Source organism: Salvelinus alpinus, chromosome 16, assembly GCF_045679555.1.
Source record: "Salvelinus alpinus chromosome 16, SLU_Salpinus.1, whole genome shotgun sequence".
NCBI classification, from domain to species: domain Eukaryota; kingdom Metazoa; phylum Chordata; class Actinopteri; order Salmoniformes; family Salmonidae; genus Salvelinus; species Salvelinus alpinus.
The window spans coordinates 41465126-41487656 of NC_092101.1; the positions used below are offsets into that span (position 1 = coordinate 41465126).

At 44.5% G+C, this 22531-nt stretch overlaps 1 protein-coding gene across 1 annotated transcript in view; it reads right to left on the reverse strand.

Moving 5' to 3' along the window:
- Nucleotides 1-22531, reverse strand: part of ror1 (receptor tyrosine kinase-like orphan receptor 1) — a 246609-nt gene that overhangs the window by 37160 nt on the left and 186918 nt on the right. Inside the window, exons 3-4 of the mRNA XM_071346251.1 lie at nt 15725-16012; nt 14098-14134 (exon numbers count right to left, since the gene is read on the reverse strand). Coding sequence (XP_071202352.1) covers nt 14098-14134; nt 15725-16012 — 325 coding nt within the window. The remainder of the gene's footprint in view (nt 1-14097; nt 14135-15724; nt 16013-22531) is intronic.

Below are 22531 nucleotides of genomic sequence, written 5' to 3' on the forward strand. Positions count from 1 at the left end.
AACCTGTGTAATGATCATGTTGATTAATCACACCTGTCAGGTGGATGGATTATCTTGGCAAAGGAGAATACTCACCAACAGGGATCTAAAAATGTGTGCACAAAATTTGACAGAAATAAGCTTTTTGTGCATATGGAACATTTCTGGGATCTTTTATTTCAGCTCATGAAACATAGGACCAACACTTTACATGTTGCGCTTATATTTTTGTTCAGTATACTTAACAGACACATTATCCAAAGTGACAACAGTGAGTCCACACATTTTGGTATGTGGTCCCAGTGGGAATGGAAATCACAACTCTGGTGTTGCTAGTGCCATGCTCTTATGAACTGAGCCACGTACAGGACCACTACTATACATATGTGTCTTGTTTTGCACGCTTTGTACAAATAATAAAATGCAGCAGGACAGGATCTTTAAAAAACATAACTGTTTATTAGCTAGTTATAACTGACATGTTCATGTATCTCCAGCCATGATCAACTGCAATGACCTCACAACCTGGGTGGTCTTAACCAATCATAGCACAGTATGATATAACCGTAGAATGCAACCAATTACATTTCACTATGTTGACACATATGAATATTACAATACAATACTGTAAAATACATGACACTATTACAATACAGGTGGAAGATGATTGATTGCCATCCCGATGAGACTACCATCCTCCTTTAGACCATTGATGTCACATCTACTCCCGCTCCCCTGCTCCAGCGCTCGACGGAGCTGGGTTACTAACCACCGGTCCTGGCAACCCATTATTACACACACCTGCTCCCCATTATCAGTCACACCTGGACTTCATTACTACCTTGATTACTTACCATTTATCTAGCACTCTGTTCTGTCAGTCATCAGGTAGTATTGTTTATGTTTCCTTGTTCGTTCCATGTTCGTTATCATTAAACTCACACTGCCCTTGTTTCCTGACTCCCTGCATCTACGTTACAATGGATGGGGCATGTCTTGATTTCCATCTGTCAGGCTTGAATTCACCATACCAAAAGGTTTTTCCCTAGATGCATGAACAATGAGGACATTTACTCCGTTGTCAAATGATAACCTATGGCCAAATGCTCAAGACAAGTTTGATAGAGCCTGCTAAACATTGTTTTTTTTTCTTCATTTATTTCATTTTATTAAAGTACATCTGAACAATCAATGAATTTTTTGCATCAATGATTGTAAAAGATATCTTCGATAATCTCACCTTCGATAACATAATAGGATAGAAATGATGGAAATGTGATTCAGTACATTTTAATGGGTAGTACAAGTGTATTGCCTAATGTGAAAACAGTGTAGTGTATTCTAATTTACAGTACTGTAATATAGTGCATTCAAAAGGCAATTTTGAAACATGTATTTTAGAATGTTTTGCCTTGGATTAACTGGTTAAAATAACTAAAGATATCATTATGTTGTGCTTTTGTTATTAAATCAATGTTCTCATGGTATTTCACAGTAAACATATATTTTGGATCAATAATTGTGTGGTGAAAGATGTCTTAAAACAAAATGGATGCACAATAAAAGTTTTGAATATGAGTCTTGCTGCGTTGTTACCAGTTTGGAGTTTTATACTAGGAGTTTTGAAAAGTCACCACATACTTAGAAAATAGCACCAAAGCAATTGAAAAAAAATGTAATGTGTAATGTTATAATAAGTTTCATGTCAACAGAGACATAAACTATGTGTGTGTGTCTTTGTGTCTGTGTACGACAGTTTACAAGAGAGAGACCCTATATAGGCCCCCCTTATGCCCCTTCTGCCCCCCGACGCTGCAGCAAGGACCTCAACATGACAGCAGGACATATGCCCAGGCCATGAGCAGAGCAACAGGCCCAACCCCCACTATTACACTCGACCAAGGCCCATCCTGCAACCAAAGAGATATGTATCAGATGCTCAACATGCTCTGCTCACACCTACTGTGATGGTCCGGGCCTAAACCACACAAAAACAACACTAGACACTACGGAACACAAAGATTTTACTATCTCATCCTGGAATATACAAGGTCTGAGGTCATCTGCCTTGGCCTAAAGAGCAGGAACCCAGACTTCATCAAAGAAATTGGAAATACAGACGTTGTCATCCTACAAGGAACATGGTATAGAGGAGACGGACCCACTGGTTGCCCTCTAGGTTACAGAGAGCTGGTAGTCCCATCCACCAAACTACCAGGTGTGAAACAGGGAAGAGACTCAGTGGGTATACTAATTTGGTATAGAGCAGACCTAACAAACTATTAAATTAGTCAAAACAGGAACATTTTACATCTGGCTAAAAATAAATAAGAAAAATGTCCTCATGTGTGCTCTATATCCCCCAATTGAATCCCCATACTTTAACTTTGACAGCTTCTCCATCCTAGAGGGAGAGATCAACCATGTTCAGGCCCGGGGACATGTACTAGTCTGTGGCGACCTAAATGCCAGAACAGGACATGATCCTGAGACTCTTAGCACACAGGGGGAGAAACACCTACCTGGAGGTGACAGCATTCCCTCCCAAATATGCCTCCCTAGACACAACCAACAAAAATGGGGTACAACTCGTGCACCTCTAGATAACTTCCTGGACAAAATGTTCCACTGTAATAGTGAAGGTGTAAACTTTCCAGTAGAAAATCTAAACCGTATATTTGACCTCTCATCTTCCCTATTAAATCTAAAATGTTCAAGCAGACAACCTAAGAAAATGAACAACAATGACAAATGGTTTGATGAAGAATGCAAAAACCTAAGAAAGAAATTGAGAAACCTATCCAACCAAAAACATACAGACCCGGAAAACCTGAGCCTTCACTATGGTGAAACACTAAAACAATATAGAAATACAATAAGAACAGCACTTCTGAAATCAGCGAAATGTGATCGAAGAATCTATAGAATCTAACCACTTCTGGGAAAATTGGAACACACTAAACAAACAACAACACGAAGAGTTATCTATTCAAAACGGAGCTGTATGGATAAACCACTGCTCCAATCCGTGTGGCTCTATAACAAAGAACAAACAGTAAAAACATATACATGATCAAATACAAATCTTAGAATCAACTATTAAAGACTACCAGAACCCACTGGATCCTCCAATTACAGTGCATTCGGAAAGTATTCAACTTGATTGGAGTCCACCTGTGGTAAATTCAATTCATTGGACATGATTTGGAAAGGCACACACCTGTCTACATAAGGTCCCACAGTTGACAGAGCATGTTAGAGCAAAAAACAAGCCATAAGGTCGAAGGAATTGTCCGTAGAGCTCTGAGACAGGATTGTGTCGAGAAAAATGTCTGCAGCATTGAATCTCCATAAGAACACATGAAGTTTGGAACCACTAAGACGCTTCCTAGAGCTGGCCGCCTGGCCAATCTGAGCAATCGCGGGAGAACGGCCTTGGTCAGGGAGGTGACCAAGAACCCGATGGTCACTCTGACAGAGCTCCAGAGTTCCTCTGTGGAGATGGGAGAATCTTCCAGAAGGGCAACCAGCTCTGCAGCACTCCACCAATCAGGCCTTTATGGTAGAGTGGCCAGACGGAAGCCACTCCTCAGTAAAAGGCACATGACAGCCCCCTTGGAGTTTGCCAAAAGGCATCTAAAGACTCTCAGACCATGAGAAACAAGATTCGCTGGTCTGATGAAACCAAGATTGAACACTTTGGCCTGAATGCCAAGCGTCACGTCTGTAGGAAACCAGGCGCCTCTCATCACCTGGCCAATACCATCATTACGGTGAAGCATGGTGGTGGCAGCATCATGCTGTGGGGATGTTTTTCAGTGGCAGGGACTGGGAGAAGTCAGGATCGAGGGAAAGATGAATGGAGCAAAGTACAGAGAGATCCTTGATGAAAACCTGTGCCAGAGCGCTCTGGACCTCAGACTGGGGTGAAGGTTCACCTTCCAACAGGACAACGACCCTAAGCACACAGTGAAGACAACGCAGGAGTGGCTTCGGGAGAAGTCTCTGATGGTCCTTGAGTGGCCCAGCCAGAGCCCGGATTTGAACCCGATCGAGTCCGGTTTTAGACATGAAAAAAGCTGTGCAGCGTAACAATGTACTGAGCAAATGTTAAATTGGCTTTTTACCAAATTACTGTACGACAGACCACATATTCACCCTGCACACCCTAATTGACAAACAAACAAACCAAAAATGATGCCAAAGTCTTCTCATGCTTTGTTGATTTCCAAAAAGCTTTTAACTCAATTTAGAATGAGGGTCTGCTATACAAATTGATGGAAAGCAATGTTGGGGGAAAAACATACAACATTATCAAATCCATGTACACAAACAAGTGTGTGGTTAAAATTGGCAAAAAAACACACCCATTTCTTTCCCCAGATTCGTGGGGTGAGACAGGGATGCAGCTTGAGCCCCACCCTCTTCAACTTATACATCAACCAATTGGTGAGGGCACTAGATCATTCTGCAGCACCTGGCCTCACCCTACTAGAATTTGAAGTCAAATGTCTAATGTTTGCTGATGATCTGGTGCTTTTGTCCCCAACCAAGGAGGGCCTACAGCAGCACCTAGATATTTTGCACAGATTCTGTCAGACCTGGGCCCTGACAGTAAATCTCAGTAAGACTAAAATAATGGTGTTTCAAAAAGGTCCAGTTGCCAGGAATACAAATGTACAAATTCCATCTTGACACCGTTGCCCTAGAATTCACAAAAAACAATACATTCCTCGGCCTAAACATCAGCGCCACAGGTAACATCCACAAAGCTGTGAACGATCTGAGAGGCAAGAAGGGCCTTCTACGCCATCAAAAGGAACATCAAATTTGACATACCAATTAGGTTCTGACTAACAATACTTGAATCAGTTATAGACCCGCTCACCAACCAAGAATACAAAAATGGGACAAACACCTAATTGAGACTCTGCATGCAGAATTATGAAAAAATATCCTCAGTGTAAAATGTAAAACACCAAATAATGCATGCAGAGCAGAATTAGGCTGATACCCGCTAATTAACAAAATCCAGAAAAGAGCCGTTAAATTCTACAACCACCTAAAAGGAAGCGATTCCCAAACCTTCCATAACAAAGCCATCACCTACAGAAACATGAACCTGGAGAAGAGTCCCCTAAGCAAGCTGGTCCTGGGTCTTTGTTCCCAAACACACCCCACAGAGCCCCAGGACAGCAACACAATTAGACCCAACCAAATCATGAGAAAACAAAAAGATAATTACTTGACACATTGGAAAGAATTAACTAAACAACTGAGAAAACTAGAATGCTATATTTGGCCCTAAACAGAGAGTACACAGTGGCAGGATACCTGACCACTGTGACTGACCCAAAATTAAGGAAATATTTCACTATGTACAGACTCAGTGAGCATAGCCTTGCTATTGAGAGGCCACCGTAGGCAGACCTGGCTCTCAAGAGAAGACAGGCTATGTGCACACTGCCCACAAAATCAGGTGGAAACTGAGCTGCACTTCCTAACCTCCTGCCAAATGTATGACCATATTAGAGACACATTTCCCTCAGATTACTAAGACCCACAAAGAATTTGAAAACAAATCCAATTTTGATAAACTCCCATATCTATTGGGTGAAATACCACAGTGTGCCATCACAGCAGCAAGATTTGTGACCTGTTGCCACAAGAAAAGGGCAACCAGTGAAGAACAATCACCATTGTAAATACATCCTATATTTATGTTTATTTATTTTCCCTTTTGTACTTTAATTATTTGCACATCATTACAAAACTGTATATAGACATAATGACATTTGAAATGTTTCTATTCCTTTGGAACTTTTGTGAGTGTAATATTTACTGTTCATTCTTTTGTTGTTTATTTCACTTTTGTTTATCTATTTCACTTGCTTTGGCAATGTAAACATATGTTTCCCATGCCAATAAAGCCCTTTGAATTTAATTGAATTGAGAGAAAGAGAAAGCGAGAGAGTGAGAGAGAGAAAGAGAGAGAGGAGTAGGATCGCCAAATTGGAGGTTGGGGAAGCAGAATAAGACAGACAGATATCAGCAAGGAGATGAAAAGAGAGACATGGGAGTGAGAGAGGGAGAGAACGATATAGACAGAGAGAGGAGAGAGAGATAGGAGAGAAGGGGATCTGGTCTTCGTTAAAACCCCTCTCCCTCTTACCCTGCCATAAGAGGCGGGTGGGGTTGGTGAAGGGATGGAAGGGAAGAGTGGGAGAAAAAGCACTCATATTTTTGTAATTGCTTTTTTCAGCGCTGAGAGAAAAGTCCTGCTCTAGTTGAGAGGGAAAAAGCTTTGGGAAAGTTAAACAGGTCTGACAGTGGTATTAATCTTTTTTTTAACAGCAGACAACACTGTACTATAAACACAGGCTTAGACGCCGGGCTTTTGGTCTGTACAGGAGATAGATGCTTGTAGAAAGGCTGCTCACCACGTTTCATATCTTCATATACACCAACCAATTCAAGGCTGTATACATCACCCTGTATCTTAATAGGAAAATATCAGACCAGAAATCTGGTCGCTTTACATTTAACTGATGCTTTGTTGATAAGGTAAAAACTATGGCTACAGTTTCACACATTATTCATTTGGGTCAAGTTCATGAATGAGGCTTGTTCTCTGAGGCCTTTGTGGTTATATTTACAGCATGTCCTAAACATCAGGAAGACAGAATGAAAGAATGAACATACTCTTTCTCTTGTTCTCTCTCCATGTCTCCCACCCCTCCCTCTCTCTATCCAATGTTCTTTGGGTTCTAGTCTCCACTCTTTCAGCCTTACTTGTGGAGACCAGACAACCTTCTATTAAGTATTAAGTATTCTACAAGCATTTCGCTACACCCGCAATAACATCTGCTAAACATGTGTATGTGTCAAATAACATTTGATTTGAAGTGTACGATCTCTGTCTGTTTAGAGTTAGATCTTGGATCTCTCAGTCCTAATCTGAGGTGAATACTGCGACCCAAGGCCATGATCAAAGAGCATACACAACCAAGTGTTAATGACACTCACCATCTTACATTCCCCACTAACAGTGTTTTTTTCTTCTGTTTTTCCCCCTCCCCTCTCTCTCTCCTGCTCTCTTTTCCTGAAGGAGGAGGCTGGTTGGTGTAAGGAGGCTGCTCGCTGCTCCAGAAGGAGCTAACTTTGGACACAGAGACATTTTTCCCCCTCGTGTGTTTGTTCTGGCCTGTGAAAACATCTCTGAAGAGAAAGGGAGCTAGGGAGGGAGGGAACGAGGGAGGGAGGGCAGAGGAGGAGAGAGGTGTGAGGCCAGGCGCCCGTGGCCGCCAACATGACTGACAACCAGTTGCTGCCAACGGGCGTCATTGTCCTCCCCCTTCCTATACCTCATCCCAAGGATTGTGTTACCGCAGATTCCAGGTGGTCCCTGTAAAGGAACTCACGTAAAAGAATAAGCAGAGAAAACATGAAGCAGTTATTAAAAGCTGTGAATGAACAGCTCTAACGCCATGTTACATGGTACAGGTAGACAGGCAGGCAGGCAGGCAGGGCTCACAGAGCAGATGAGGTGCAAACGGGACATGGACAGGAAGGAGGAAGGAGTTCAGCGTGTTTTTACTGTCCCCCTGATACATGGACCTGTACAGGCGTGGCTAATTGACCAGGGGTTCTCAAAGTGGGGTCCGAGGTACTGCAGGGGGTCCGCGGCCAGATCTCAAAATATATACAAAATGTTACATAAAACATGTGTTATGAATATTACTAACAACAGATTAAACTAATTTTGGCCAAGGGATCCGTAGAATAAGTTTAGAGGGTACAATACAATACAATGCAATGTAATAATATTAAAGGAGCTATATGTAATATTTTAGCATTGTAATTTCAGACATTGTCCGTAATATATCTACAGTAATAGTGGAATGATGGTGTTTCACAATATTTATTTTTATTTTTATTGGGCACACACAAAATTATAATGAGATTTGCTGGCCCCAGTCAATGTGACAACAAGAGATTTGCTGGCCCCAGTCAATGTGACAACAAGAGATTTGCTGGCCCCAGTCAATGTGACAACAAGAGATTTGCTGGCCCCAGTCAATGTGACAACAAGAGATTTGCTGGCCCCAGTCAATGTGACAACAAGAGATTTGCTGGCCCCAGTCAATGTGACAACAAGAGATTTGCTGGCCCCAGTCAATGTGACAACAAGAGATTTGCTGGCCCCAGTCAATGTGACAACAAGAGATTTGCTGGCCCCAGTCAATGTGACAACAAGAGATTTGCTGGCCCCAGTCAATGTGACAACAAGAGATTTGCTGGCCCCAGTCAATGTGACAACAAGAGATTTGCTGGCCCCAGTCAATGTGACAACAAGAGATTTGCTGGCCCCAGTCAATGTGACAACAAGAGATTTGCTGGCCCCAGTCAATGTGACAACAAGAGATTTGCTGGCCCCAGTCAATGTGACAACAAGATATTTGCTGGCCCCAGTCAATTTGACAACAAGAGATTTGCTGCCCCCAGTCAATTTGACAACAAGAGATTTGCTGGCCCCAGTCAATGTGACAACAAGAGATTTGCTGGCCCCAGTCAATGTGACAACAAGAGATTTGCTGGCCCCAGTCAATGTGACAACAAGAGATTTGCTGGCCCCAGTCAATGTGACAACAAGAGATTTGCTGGCCCCAGTCAATGTGACAACAAGAGATTTGCTGGCCCCAGTCAATGTGACAACAAGAGATTTGCTGCCCCCAGTCAATGTGACAACAAGAGATTTGCTGGCCCCATTCAATGTGACAACAAGAGATTTGCTGGCCCCAGTCAATTTGACAACAAGAGATTTGCTGGCCCCAGTCAATGTGACAACAAGAGATTTGCTGGCCCCAGTCAATGTGACAACAAGAGATTTGCTGGCCCCAGTCAATGTGACAACAAGAGATTTGCTGGCCCCAGTCAATGTGACAACAAGAGATTTGCTGGCCCCAGTCAATGTGACAACAAGAGATTTGCTGGCCCCAGTCAATGTGACAACAAGAGTTTTGCTGGCCCCAGTCAATGTGACAACAAGAGATTTGCTGGCCCCAGTCAATGTGACAACAAGAGATTTGCTGGCCCCAGTCAATTTGACAACAAGAGATTTGCTGGCCCCAGTCAATGTGACAACAAGAGATTTGCTGGCCCCAGTCGATTTGACAACAAGAGATTTGCTGGCCCCAGTCGATTTGACAACAAGAGATTTGCTGCCCCCAGTCAATGTGACAACAAGAGACGGTCCATTTTTTGGTGACCAATAAGAAGGCTGCACCATTAGAATGCAATTTTGTGTGGGCCCAAAATCTGGGGGGGGTATTATGAAACACTATCATTCCACTGTTACTGTAGGTATATTATGGACATTTTCTGAAATGCAAAAATATTACATATAGCTCCTTTAAAAAACAATGAATGTTCTTAAGCCAGGGCAACATGGGCCTGGGAGGCTCACGGGGATATTGGTATCCACAGTACTCCACCAATTATAATTTTTTTAACTCAATACTTCTTGTATTCCCCTCAATTTTTTTTAATTTTTAACATAAATGCTCTGTAATTTAAAGTTTAGAACTGAAATGTTTTCTCACTGCCTCATGGCAAAATATGTAGAATTGCAGGAAATTAGCTTGAAAACTGCAACATCTTCGCTCCGAAAATGTTGCTAAAAGTTTTCCATCCTAGGGCCCAAGACTTAGTTTGTCTGGACTGCCAAAATCATAGTAAAACTCCTTGTATGTCACTCAAGTTCTGTTCTGATTATGAAGGGGTCCCCAGCCCCCAAAAGTTTGAGAAGCCCTGTCCTAAGCCATCCAACAGCACAGTGTTGACCCTCAGGGTTCCATGTTTGGATGTTCGCCCATCTAATTACCATAACATTGACAGCAGGACTAAAATGTTCCAGTCCCTGTCTGTCTCTCCTCTATTCCTCATCGCCTCTCTCTTTCCTGACTTTCTCTCCATCTGTTTGTATCTCTGATTCTTTAGCTCACTCTCACCCCTCACTTCCTCTAACTGTCTCACCCCTCACTTCCTCTATCACACACCCCTCCTTCTCTCCATGACATGTCCAGCTGTGGCTGAGCTGATGTCAGGTCTGGTCTGATCAAAGCCACAGCGTAATGTACACAGGGACGGCTGGCCTCTGGGCTGTGGGCTGAAGTGCTGTGGGCTCTGGGTCTGTCTGTGGCTGGCCTACTTGACATATCCAGGCCAGGGCATAAATATTACATACATTAGTGTCCATCATCTAAACCCCACCAGACCAGCATATGCATACAGAAAAACCACTGGGCAAAGACCAAGAACCCCCATCAGTGACCACTAAAAACCTACAGGGAGAAAACCAAACCACAAACCCTTTGGGAAAACTGTACATCTTTTCCCTGACCACAAACGCAACAACTAGGAGCCTCAGTCAGTCTTACTCCAACTAAACCAGGTGCTTCTCTACCCAGTCCACTTCCACAACCATGACTGACATTTTGACACATCAATAGAAAATACCAAAACAACTTCAGAGGCCGTCACATGCCACATGCCACCATTAGCTGACCCCATCTCCCTAATGTAGGTCTGCCCTGCCGCCCCTCTGACAACTAATCAGCCGACAATGACACTAATGACAACCAACAGGGCTCATCCCCGGCCCCTGGCCCCAGTCAAAAGAGGCCCTGTGCTGTGTGATTTAATGAAAGGCCATAATGACTGTGTTTAAACCAAATGAGCCCAGCTTTATCCTGCAATGCCGCCTGGGTCGACCAGCTGATTGTAGCCTATGCACAGAGGCAGGTCTTGGTGCTGTGGACTTCAATCAACATTAACATGCTCTGGTGCGTGGCCAGAGGGGAGAGTTGGCTGAGTATCAGAGAGGGGCTGTGAGGGAGAAAATACACTTCACATCACTCCTGAGAGGTCGTCTAGAGAAAGACAGCACAATATGGGAAGAAAGTTGATCAGGATATTTCAGCATCACGTAAATAAAAACAAATTGTATGGCAGAAATAAACTCAGCAAAAAAAGAGACGTCCTCTCACTGTCAACTGCGTGTAACTGTGTAAATATTTGTACGAACATAAGATTCAACAACTGAGACATAAACTGAAGTTCCACAGGCATGTGACTAACAGAAATTGAATAATGTGTCCCTGAACAACGGGGGGGGGGGGGGTGTCAAAATCAAAAGTAACAGTCAGTATCTGGTGTGGCCACCAGCTGCATTAAGTACTGCAGTGCATCTCCTCCTCATGGACTGCACCAGATTTGCCAGTTCTTGCTGTGAGATGTTACCCCACTCTTCCACCAAGGCACCTGCAAGTTCCCGGACATTTCTGGGGGGAATGGCCCTAGCCGTCACCCTCCGATCCAACAGGTCCCAGACGTGCTCAATGGGATTGAGATCCGGGCTCTTCGATGGCCATGGCAGAACACTGACATTCCTGTCTTGCAGGAAATCATGCACAGAACGAGCAGTTTGGCTGGTGGCATTGTCAATTCTGGAGGGTCATGTCAGGATGAGCCTGCAGGAAGGGTACCACATGAGGGAGGAGAATGTCTTCCCTGTAATGCACAGCGTTGAGATTGCCTGCAATGAAAACAAGCTCAGTCCGATGATGCTGTGACACACCTCCCCAGACCATGACGGACCCTCCACCTCCAAATTTGATCCCGCTCCAGAGTACAGGCCTCGGGGTAACGCTCATTCCTTCGACGATAAACGCGAATCCGACCATCACCCTGGTGAGACAAAACCACGACTCGTCAGTGAAGAGCACTCTTTGCCAGTCCTGTCTGGTCCAGCAACGGTGGGTTTGTGCCCATAGACGACGTTGTTGCCGGTGATGTCTGGTGAGGACCTGCCTTACAACAGGCCTACAAGCCCTCAGTCCAGCCTCTCTCGGCCTATTGCGGACAGTCTGAGCACTGATGGGGGAATTGTGCGTTCCTAGTGTAACTCTGGCAGTTGTTGTTGCCATCCTGTACCTGTCCCGCAGGTGTGATGTTCGGATGTACCGATCCTGTGCAGGTGTTGGTACATGTGGTCTGCTACTGCGAGGACAATCAGCTGTCCGTCCTGTCTCCCTGTTGCGCTGTCTTAGGCGTCTCACAGTACGGACATTGCAATTTATTGCCATGGCCACATCTGCAGTCCTCCTGCCTCCTTGCAGCATGCCTAAGGCACGTTCACGCAGATGTGCAGGGACCCTGGGCATCTTCTTTTCTTTTTTTTTCCAGAGTCAGTGGAAAGGCCTATTTAGTGTCCTAAGTTTTCATAACTGTAACCTTAATTGCATACCGTCTGTAAGCTGTTAGTTTCTTAACGACCATTCCACAGGTGCATGTTCATTAATTGTCTATGGTTCATTGACCAAGCATGGGACACAGTGTTTAAACCCTTTTCAATGAAGATCTGTGAAGTTATTTGGATTTTTACAAATTAACTTTGAAAGCCAGGGTCCTGAAAAAGGGACGTTTCTTTTTTTGCTGAGTTTAGTTGTGTGAGACCATGTACTGTAAGTGTGTATGCGTGTGTCTCTCTGTGTGTGTGTCTCTCTGTGTGTGTGTCTCTCTGTGTGTGTGTCTCTCTGTGTGTGTGTCTCTCTGTGTGTGTGTCTCTCTGTGTGTGTGTGTGTGTGTGTGTGTGTGTGTGTGTGTGTGTGTGTGTGTGTGTGTGTGTGTGTGTGTGTGTGTGTGTGTGTGTGTGTGTGTGTGTAGAAGTGGGGGAAAAGTCTGTGGTTGTGGCTGTGTGAATTTCCCCATCATGCCAACCTGTTTGATGTTCCAATATATCCTGCCTTTTCCATGGAATATGGCTCGCTGCCTTGACATTGTACGTTTGTGTATGTGTGTGGAATATGGCCTGCCGCCTTGATGTTGTCATTGAGGAAAAATCCCCTTCCTTGGAACCAAAGAGATTGAAGCTCTATAAAAAACAACATGCACATTTCTCCTATACAACTTCAGAGAGCTCTAAAGCAAACATCGACAATTCGATTTACTTGACAAAACAAACTACATTGAACCTATGTACACATGTATGTTTGCCAGTTAATAAACCATCGAGTAAATACACTCTCACTCCATATCCACATCACAGGACAGTCCACAGGAGAACGTGTTGAAATGAGGACACAAAGATAGTTCAGCGGGTCATAACACAGACTAGTGAACCAGGAGGAAAGTACACCATGGAAAGGGAGGATGAGGAGGGAGAGAGGATCAGGAGGAGGAGAGGAGGAGGAGGAGCAGGAGTAGGAGAAGAGATAAGAGGATGAGAGAGAGGAGGAGGAGGAGGAGCAGAGAGAAGAGGAGGAGCAGGAGGAGGAGTGGAGAGAACAGGATGAGAAAGAGGAGGAGGAGAGGAGGAGGAGGAGCAGGAGTAGGAGTAGAGAGAAGAGGAGGAGAGAGAGAGGAGGAGGAGCAGGAGGAGGAGTGGAGAGAAGAGAATGAGAAAGAGGAGGAGAGGAGGAGGAGCAGGAGGAGGGAGAGTCCAGTATAGTACAGTAGAATACAGTACAGTACAGTACAGTACAGTACAGTACAGTAAAGTAGAATACAGTACAGTACAGTACAGTACAGATGAGATCTGGTGATAAGATGCCTGTTCTCACTCTACTGTACCCTGAGCTGTCTCTACTCCACCTCTCTCTATTTACATTCAATCTATCTGACACAAGAGTCACACCCAGATCACACATCTACTTGAAGCAGCATCATCTTTTGAGGTTTGAGAAGAGTTCACACTAAGGGAACCTGATCTGTCAATGATTCAGAGAAAAATCCGCAAGCTTTCCTCTGTCAAGCTCTGAAGTCCATAAGAAGTCCATATAGTATGTGACTGACGTGAAATAACAAGCTCTGAAGTCCATATAGTATGTGACTGATGTGACCAGCCATCATGGAAACACTTTTCCTTTCACGACTATTAACTCATCACTTTATTTCACAACCTTTCCCCCCGTTCTTTCACCTTAAGGATTAGCTATCATCTCATTCATGTCTTCAGAGGTTTGTATCTTTCTTCCCCTCTCTATCTGTTAGTAACAGGAGCCAGTGTTGGGTTGTGGTTCGTAAAAAAAATGGATGGACAGAATTGTTTTAACTTACGGATAGGGCCTTCCTGGCATTGGTGTAGGGAGTGGATCTGGAAGAGAAGACAGGGATGATTTAAACAACAGGGGTAACAATTGTTACCAGACGTCTTCTCCATAGCTGCTAGAGCCATGCGGCCTAGCTCTGGCCCCAACCACATGTTACAGACGTCTTCTCCATAGCTGCTAGAGCCATGCGGCCTAGCTCTGGCCCCAACCACATGTTACCAGACGTCTTCTCCATAGCTGCTAGAGCCGTGCGGCCTAGCTCTGGCCCCAACCACACGTTACCAGACGTCTTCTCCATAGCTGCTAGAGCCGTGCGGCCTAGCTCTGGCCCCAACCACACGTTACCAGACGTCTTCTCCATAGCTGCTAGAGCCGTGCGGCCTAGCTCTGGCCCCAACCACACGTTACCAGACGTCTTCTCCATAGCTGCTAGAGCCGTGCGGCCTAGCTCTGGCCCCAACCACACGTTACCAGACGTCTTCTCCATAGCTGCTAGAGCCGTGCGGCCTAGCTCTGGCCCCAACCACACGTTACCAGACGTCTTCTCCATAGCTGCTAGAGCCGTGCGGCCTAGCTCTGGCCCCAACCACACGTTACCAGACGTCTTCTCCATAGCTGCTAGAGCCGTGCGGCCTAGCTCTGGCCCCAACCACACGTTACCAGACGTCTTCTCCATAGCTGCTAGAGCCGTGCGGCCTAGCTCTGGCCCCAACCACACGTTACCAGACGTCTTCTCCATAGCTGCTAGAGCCGTGCGGCCTAGCTCCGGCCCCAACCACACGTTACCAGACGTCTTCTCCATAGCTGCTAGAGCCGTGCGGCCTAGCTCCGGCCCCAACCACACGTTACCAGACGTCTTCTCCATAGCTGCTAGAGCCATGCGGCCTAGCTCCGGCCCCAACCACACGTTACCAGACGTCTTCTCCATAGCTGCTAGGGCCATGCGGCCTAGCTCCGGCCCCAACCACACGTTACCAGACGTCTTCTCCATAGCTGCTAGAGCCATGCGGCCTAGCTCCGGCCCCAACCACACGTTACCAGACGTCTTCTCCATAGCTGCTAGAGCCATGCGGCCTAGCTCCGGCCCCAACCACATGTTACCAGACGTCTTCTCCATAGCTGCTAGAGCCATGCGGCCTAGCTCCGGCCCCAACCACATGTTACCAGACGTCTTCTCCATAGCTGCTAGAGCCATGCGGCCTAGCTCCGGCCCCAACCACATGTTACCAGACGTCTTCTCCATAGCTGCTAGAGCCATGCGGCCTAGCTCTGGCCCCAACCACATGTTACCAGACATCTTCTCCATAGCTGCTAGAGCCATGCGGCCTAGCTCTGGCCCCAACCACATGTTACCAGACGTCTTCTCCATAGCTGCTAGAGCCATGCGGCCTAGCTCTGGCCCCAACCACATGCAGATCTACACTAAGCTCATGCTATCAAAGCAGACAGTCAACTCTGACCTCTCTCCTAACTACTTTGAACATGCGTTGATTAGATAGACCAGACAGACAGCTTTAGACAATCACTGTAAATGCATGAAATTGCTTGGTTTGATTGATGGCATTAATAGCTGCTTCATTGGGGACTTCTAAACACTTCATAACAGTCTCAAAGCCTCGTTCTACTAGTCTTACCAAACTTGACGAAGAGTACTCCTGTGGTGGAGACGGTGCCGTAGCTGTTAGTGGCCACACACTGGAAGTAGCCTGTGTCTGTAGTGTCCAGGTTACGGATGCGGAGGCGGGAGCCGTAGGGCGTTGGTCGGTAGGAGATCCGGCGAGGCTCCTGGACCACGGGGGCGTCGTTCTTCAGCCAGCGCACCGTGGGAGTGGGGTTACCGGACACACGACACAGCAGCTCTGCTGTCTGGCCCAGAGACGTGGTGATGTTGTTCATAGGAGCCTCCAGACGCAAGAAGAGAGCTGGGATGTGAGGGGGTGGGAGGGAGAGAATAAGATATGGACATTTTAATGGGAGCATTTAACGGGAGGGAAAGAGAGGGAGTGAGAGGGGGGAGAAAGAGAAAGGTAGAGGGAAAATTAGATGTGGACATCAGTCTTTAATGGCTTTTGCTTTTTACATAAACCAATACGAAACTAGGTCTATTAAACGGAGGACAAGTCTTCTCTTGGCAATGATTAGAACAAAGATAGACAAAGAGACAGGGAGAGGTAGAGATAATAGAGAGAAACATTTCAAATATATTAATCACAGTAACTACATTGGAATTATTTATGTGAGTGGACATCCAACTCTAGATCAAGACTATATAAATAACATAATGTGGTCTATAAAAATATATTAAAGTACATACACTGAGTGTACAAAACATTAGGAACACCTGCTCTTTCCATGACATAGACTGACCAGGTGAATTCAGGTGAAAGTTATGATTCCTTATTGATGGCACTTGTTAAATCCACTTCAATCAGTGTAGATGAAGGGGAGGACACAGGTTAAAGAAGCCTTGAGACAATTGAGACATGGATTGTGTGTATGTGTGCCATTCAGAGGGTGAATGGACAAGACAAAAGACTTAAGTGCCTTTGAGCGGGGCATGGTAGCTGTTTTTAATGCTCACTTTAATAACAGTTTATCTTGTGTATCAAGAATGGTCCACCACCCAAATGACATCCAGCCAACTGGACAACTGTGGGAAGCATTGGAGTCAACATGGGCCAGCATCCCTGTGGAACGCTTTTGACACCTTCTAGAGTCCATGCCCCGACGAATTGAGGCTGTTCTGAAGGCAAAAGGGGAGGGAAGGGGGATGACGACTCAATGGTAGGAAGGTGTTCTTAATGCTTTGTACATTCAGTGTATAAGTCCCATAAAAATAATAGATGAAGATATTCCTTGGGGTCAGAACAGTACAACATATTTATACAGTATGAGACGTGGGTGTTTATCCAGTAACCTTTACTAAGTACAGTGTACATCCTGAGACAAATCAGATCAACAGAGAACTGTTATGATGTGTAATCATTCAATTTATATGAAAGGATTAGGCAATAAACACATCCACTAATGGAATGACCAGCTGAAAAGATGAGTTATTATTTCTAAAAGTTCTAAGAGCTCAATCTGACCGTACTGAGAAGACATCCAAGGCTTTTACCACAACCTTGAGTTCAGTTATCTGGACCCTCCTCAAACAAGGTTTCAACTCTCCCACATCTCTATGGTTTAACTCCCCCTGAAGCTCCATTCTTTTTCCATCTCTGAATAACACTTCTCATAAATGACTGTAATCTGTGTGTGTGTGTGTGTGTGTGTGTGTGTGTGTGTGTGTGTGTGTGTGTGTGTGTGTGTGTGTGTGTGTGTGTGTGCGTGTGCGTGTGTGTGTGTGTGTGTGTGTGTGCACACGTGTGAGCCAAAGTGTGTGTGTGTGTACAACAAACTCACTCCAACTGCCGGGTTGGAATCCTTCACAAGATATTTTGTGGTTGCCGCTGTGGTCACAAATGATCAGGCGTTTCACCATGTTTATGTGTTCATGTCTGTGTGTTCATGTCTGTGTGTTCATGTCTGTGTGTTCATGTCTGTGTGTTCATGTCTGTGTGTTCATGTCTGTGTGTTCATGTCTGTGTATTCATGTCTGTGTCTTCATGTCTGTGTCTTCATGTCTATGTGTTGCCAGAGGGGTTTTCAGGAGCACTAAAGTCATATAAAACCTTGGAAACTTCCCTCTCCTCTCCAGAAGTTGCCTGGTCTTACTGGTGGGTCAACATGAACAGGACAGTCCAACATTCTGCAGCGTGATACACAGCAAAACACTGGGCCTGTTTGTGGGTGTTTAGCAAGGTTATTATAGTTTTGTGTTTTTATATTTGTTTTTATTTCTATTCGTTGTTGTTTGTTTTTTAAATTCTTAGTTTCTGTTAGTTTTCAGACCTGATTTGATAGTTTTTATTTAGATTGAGTTGTATAAATATATTTCATTTTCATATTTATATTATTTTGTTTCAGTTTTAGATTTATGGATTTTTAAGCAAATATTCTAAAATTAGCATAACTAAATATATGATGAGGTATGGATAAGATCCTTTTGATAATTGGCAACAGTCACCGATCATCATGTCTCCAGCATTCAAATATACCCTATTTATCAGATATTTGCATGAAGCACATCACTGTGCACTTAACCACCGTAAGTTATGAAGTTATTAAATAAATGATGACATTCATCATAACTGATTTAATCTGTCTAAAAACTCTTCATGTCTTTCCATGTCGTGGTGGTACAACATGTTTGAGAAATTCTGTTCTATATTTAAAAAAAATCAGGTGTAGTTGCCCTTTAATTCAATTGCTGATCGAACAAGAGACCTGGCTAGCGATGTTTCTGTAGGCTACTGTACAATAGGCCTACAGAGTACATGTGATTGATACAAATCATCTTTATAGCATTGTGTCAGGTAGGTCTACAGTGCAGTCAACATTTCATTGGGAAGGTTTTTTGGGGAAAGCTTTTCGAAATGTTCATTCAAACAGCGCATGATGACTGAATTGCACATCGCAAAGATTCAACCAAGACTTCAACCAAGACTTCAACCAAGACTTCGAGCCTAACTTTTTCAACATCTGGTTTGCATACCCATTGTTGCCTTAGTTAGCATTTACTGGTAGATATCATCAGTTGAAACGTCTTTCCTACGTAAACTACCCGCTACCGATATCATTCTTCTGTGAGCTGAGAGCTATGTGCTCTTTCTGCCTGACAGATGATATTCTGCTGAGACTAGGGGTGTAGCGCACATTAATATATTTCACGTGCTTAGCGATTGTGTAGACTACTTTATGTCTGATTTCTCTATTGTACTACATCATTGATAAATCGTATACCTACACTACACTACTTTGATATGCATCAGTGGGGATTAAGAAGTGAGTATATGCAATGCCCACATGGGTTCCGGCGTCTACCTGCGTATACCCTCCACTACACCAGTGAACTTAGATTTGAAAGGAATAGCACCGAGACTGGTGCAAAAAATATGGTGGAAGGAAACTCTCTCTCGCCCATGTTCACATTATTCTAATGATTTTTAACTTTAGTAGTGCATGTACGAAGAATCATGTTAGCTACCTAAACGTTTTTTCCACTGTTAGCTAGTGATAGCTAACAGTTAGTGATGCAGTATGCTTGGCCCACACAGACTCAGAGAGCCTGTGGGAACTAAACTAGCTCCTCGCCAGGGACTCCCAGTGATGGAACACATTCCTGGCTCTGCTAGATTCCATAACTCAACAGAACAGACACACAACTCCAAAAGAAAAAATATTAATATATGTGTGTGTTTTCATGTGTGTCTGTGTCTATTTGTATAATACAGATATACTGTAGCAATACATCTTGGGCTTCTATGAAGTATGTAGGCCTATATTATTTTGAGTGTGTGAATTTTGAGTGTTCCATGTGTTCTATGTGGTCACATGACAGGAAGTCTCAGTGACCCAGGGGTGCAGAGCAGAGCTAGCTGATTTCTGTCCAACTACACACCTCAGAAAGCACTTCCTGCTCTGTGCAGTATTGGCTATAGGCATCAAGGTCAACCTTTTCAACAGGGAAGGAAAACACCAGACCGCTCTCTCTTTCTCGCTCTCCCTCCCACTCCCTCTCTCCCCATCTCTCATAACAAAATGTATTACAAATTATTTTAATAAATGCTGTAATGCTTAAGGCTGCAGCGGTCATGAAATTGTGTCACCAGGTGATTGTCAAGCAAATAACTGACGGTCTCATGGTAATTGACCGTTAAGTAACATAAACACATTTAGCATCTTCTGGCGCATATTGAAGATATTGGAAGAACTGTCCACATTTACTTTTCATCAGCCAACAAGATGAGTAGCTCTAACAAACAGCAAAATGAACTCAGCATTATTGACCGCAGATCAGCAGTTCTAAACGCTGCCAGAGATCCAGAATTCCACATGGTTTGTGCGCGCAGGGTACACTAAATTAGAAGGGTTGCAGCCAAGGGGTGGGGAAAGTCTGTAAATCCCACAGGGAGAGGAGCAAACAGGCATAGAAAACATACACATAGTTGCTAAAGCTACAAAAGGGAAAAGTGAGACCATCTGTGAATAACTAGTAAAGATACTCAGGTGAGAGAGTGGAGCCTTCCTCTCTTTCCTTCCTCCAACAACTCCCCAGATCAACTCCCCAGATCAACTCCCCAGATCAACTCCCCAGATCAACTCCCCAGATCAACTACCCAGATCAACTACCCAGATCAACTACCCAGATCAACTCCCCAGATCAACTACCCAGATCAACTACCCAGATCAACTCCCCAGATCAACTACCCAGATCAACTCCCCAGATCAACTACCCAGATCAACTCCCCAGATCAACTACCCAGATCAACTACCCAGATCAACTCCCCAGATCAACTCCCCAGATCAACTCCCCAGATCAACTCCCCAGATCAACTACCCAGATCAACTCCCCAGATCAACTACCCAGATCAACTCCCCAGATCAACTACCCAGATCAACTCCCCAGATCAACTTGGCAGAACAGTCTTTCTGCGATGGTCTTAGTTTTGACCGCCAATGACACGACCACCGCTTACAGCTGCCACTGAGAAACCAGGGGAGGCTGAAGTACTAACACTATTTGCTAGTTGCCTAGCAGAGGTGAAGCGCACACCTCCCTATACTAATTGCTGATTGCCTAGCAGAGGAGAAACCACTCCCACTCCAATACAGCCACTGATTACCAAAACAAGTCACATATTACTCTGCCCCTTGATCCTGGTTGATGTGTCAACAATCATCAGCAAGTTATGATCAGTCAGCAGTTCACACACCAAGTAGGCTACTGGGAAGACAGGCAGCACCTGAGGTAGATGGACCTAGCTAGCAAAAACACAGTACTAGACAACAGATGACGACACAAATTACACTTATCACTCCTGGAGAAATCAGGAGTCCTCTAGTTATAGAATGAAGCACCCACTCCAATTCACATACCGCCCCAATAGATCCACAGATGACACAATCTCTATTGCACTCCACACTGCCCTTTCCCACCTGGACAAGAGGAAAACCTATGTGAGAATAGTGTTCATTGACTACAGCTCAGCGTTCAACACTATTGTATTCTCCAATCTCATTACTAAGCAAAGGACCCTGGGACTTAACACCTCCATCTGCAACTGGATCCTGGACTTCCTGGCGGGCCGCCCCCAGGTGGTAATGGTAGGTAACAATACATCTGCCACGCTGACCCTCAACACGGGGGCCCCTCAGAAGTGTTGGGCAGTATCTAGATTGTCTTATCGTCCTCCTGTCCTTCTCTCATCCCTGGATTTATGGTATTAATGGCTTAATGCACAAATGTTGCGCCAAAAAAACGTTTTTGATGCCATTCCATTCGCTCCTTTCCAGCCATTATTATGAGCCGTCCTCCCCTCAGCAGCCTCCACTGATCCTGTTCCCTAATCACTTTATTCCTAGTTATATGTACATATCTCCCTCAATTACCTCATACCCCTGCACATCGACTCGGTAGTTATCATTACTCATTGTGTATTTATTAGTACTTTAATTCCATGTTTTACTTTTCTATTATTTCTCTATTTTCTTTCTCTCTGAATTGCTCGAAAGGACCTGAAAGTAAGCATTTCACTGTTAGTCTACACCTTGTTTATGAAGAATGACCTCTCTCTCCATACCCACTGCTCTCTGTAGGAGGCCATGGAAAGGCATTCATGTATATAGCAATGCATGAAATGTGACTTTGAGGGCCACGTTAATGAAAGTACATTGCACTGAGCCCTGAGTGGTCCCTAGAGGGGAAGGAGGGGCCGCGGACCCTACAGCTGGCTGTGTGTTGGACACACACACACACAGATACATACATACAGAACACTCCAGACAACACACACATTCCTCTCTCCAGGGGCGTAGGTTGTGTATGTATGTACAGTTGAAGTCAGAAGTTTACATATACCTTAGCCAAATACATTTAAACTCAGTTTTTCACAATTCCTGACATTTAATCCTATAGTAGTGTTTATAAACAGGAGGGCCGTAGTGACCGATAGTAGTGTTTATAAACAGGAGGGCCGTACTGACCGATAGTAGTGTTTATAAACAGGAGGGCCGTAGTGACCGATAGTAGTGTTTATAAACAGGAGGGCCGTACTGACCGATAGTAGTGTTTATAAACAGGAGGGCCGTACTGACCGATAGTAGTGTTTATAAACAGGAGGGCCGTACTGACCGATAGTAGTGTTTATAAACAGGAGGGCCGTACTGACCGATAGTAGTGTTTATAAACAGGAGGGTTGTACTGACAGTAATAATCAGGAGTGTTGTACTGACAGTAATAATCAGGAGGGTTGTAATGACAGTAATAATCAGGAGGGTTGTAATGACAGTAATAATCAGGAGGGTTGTAATGACAGTAATAATCAGGAGTGTTGTAA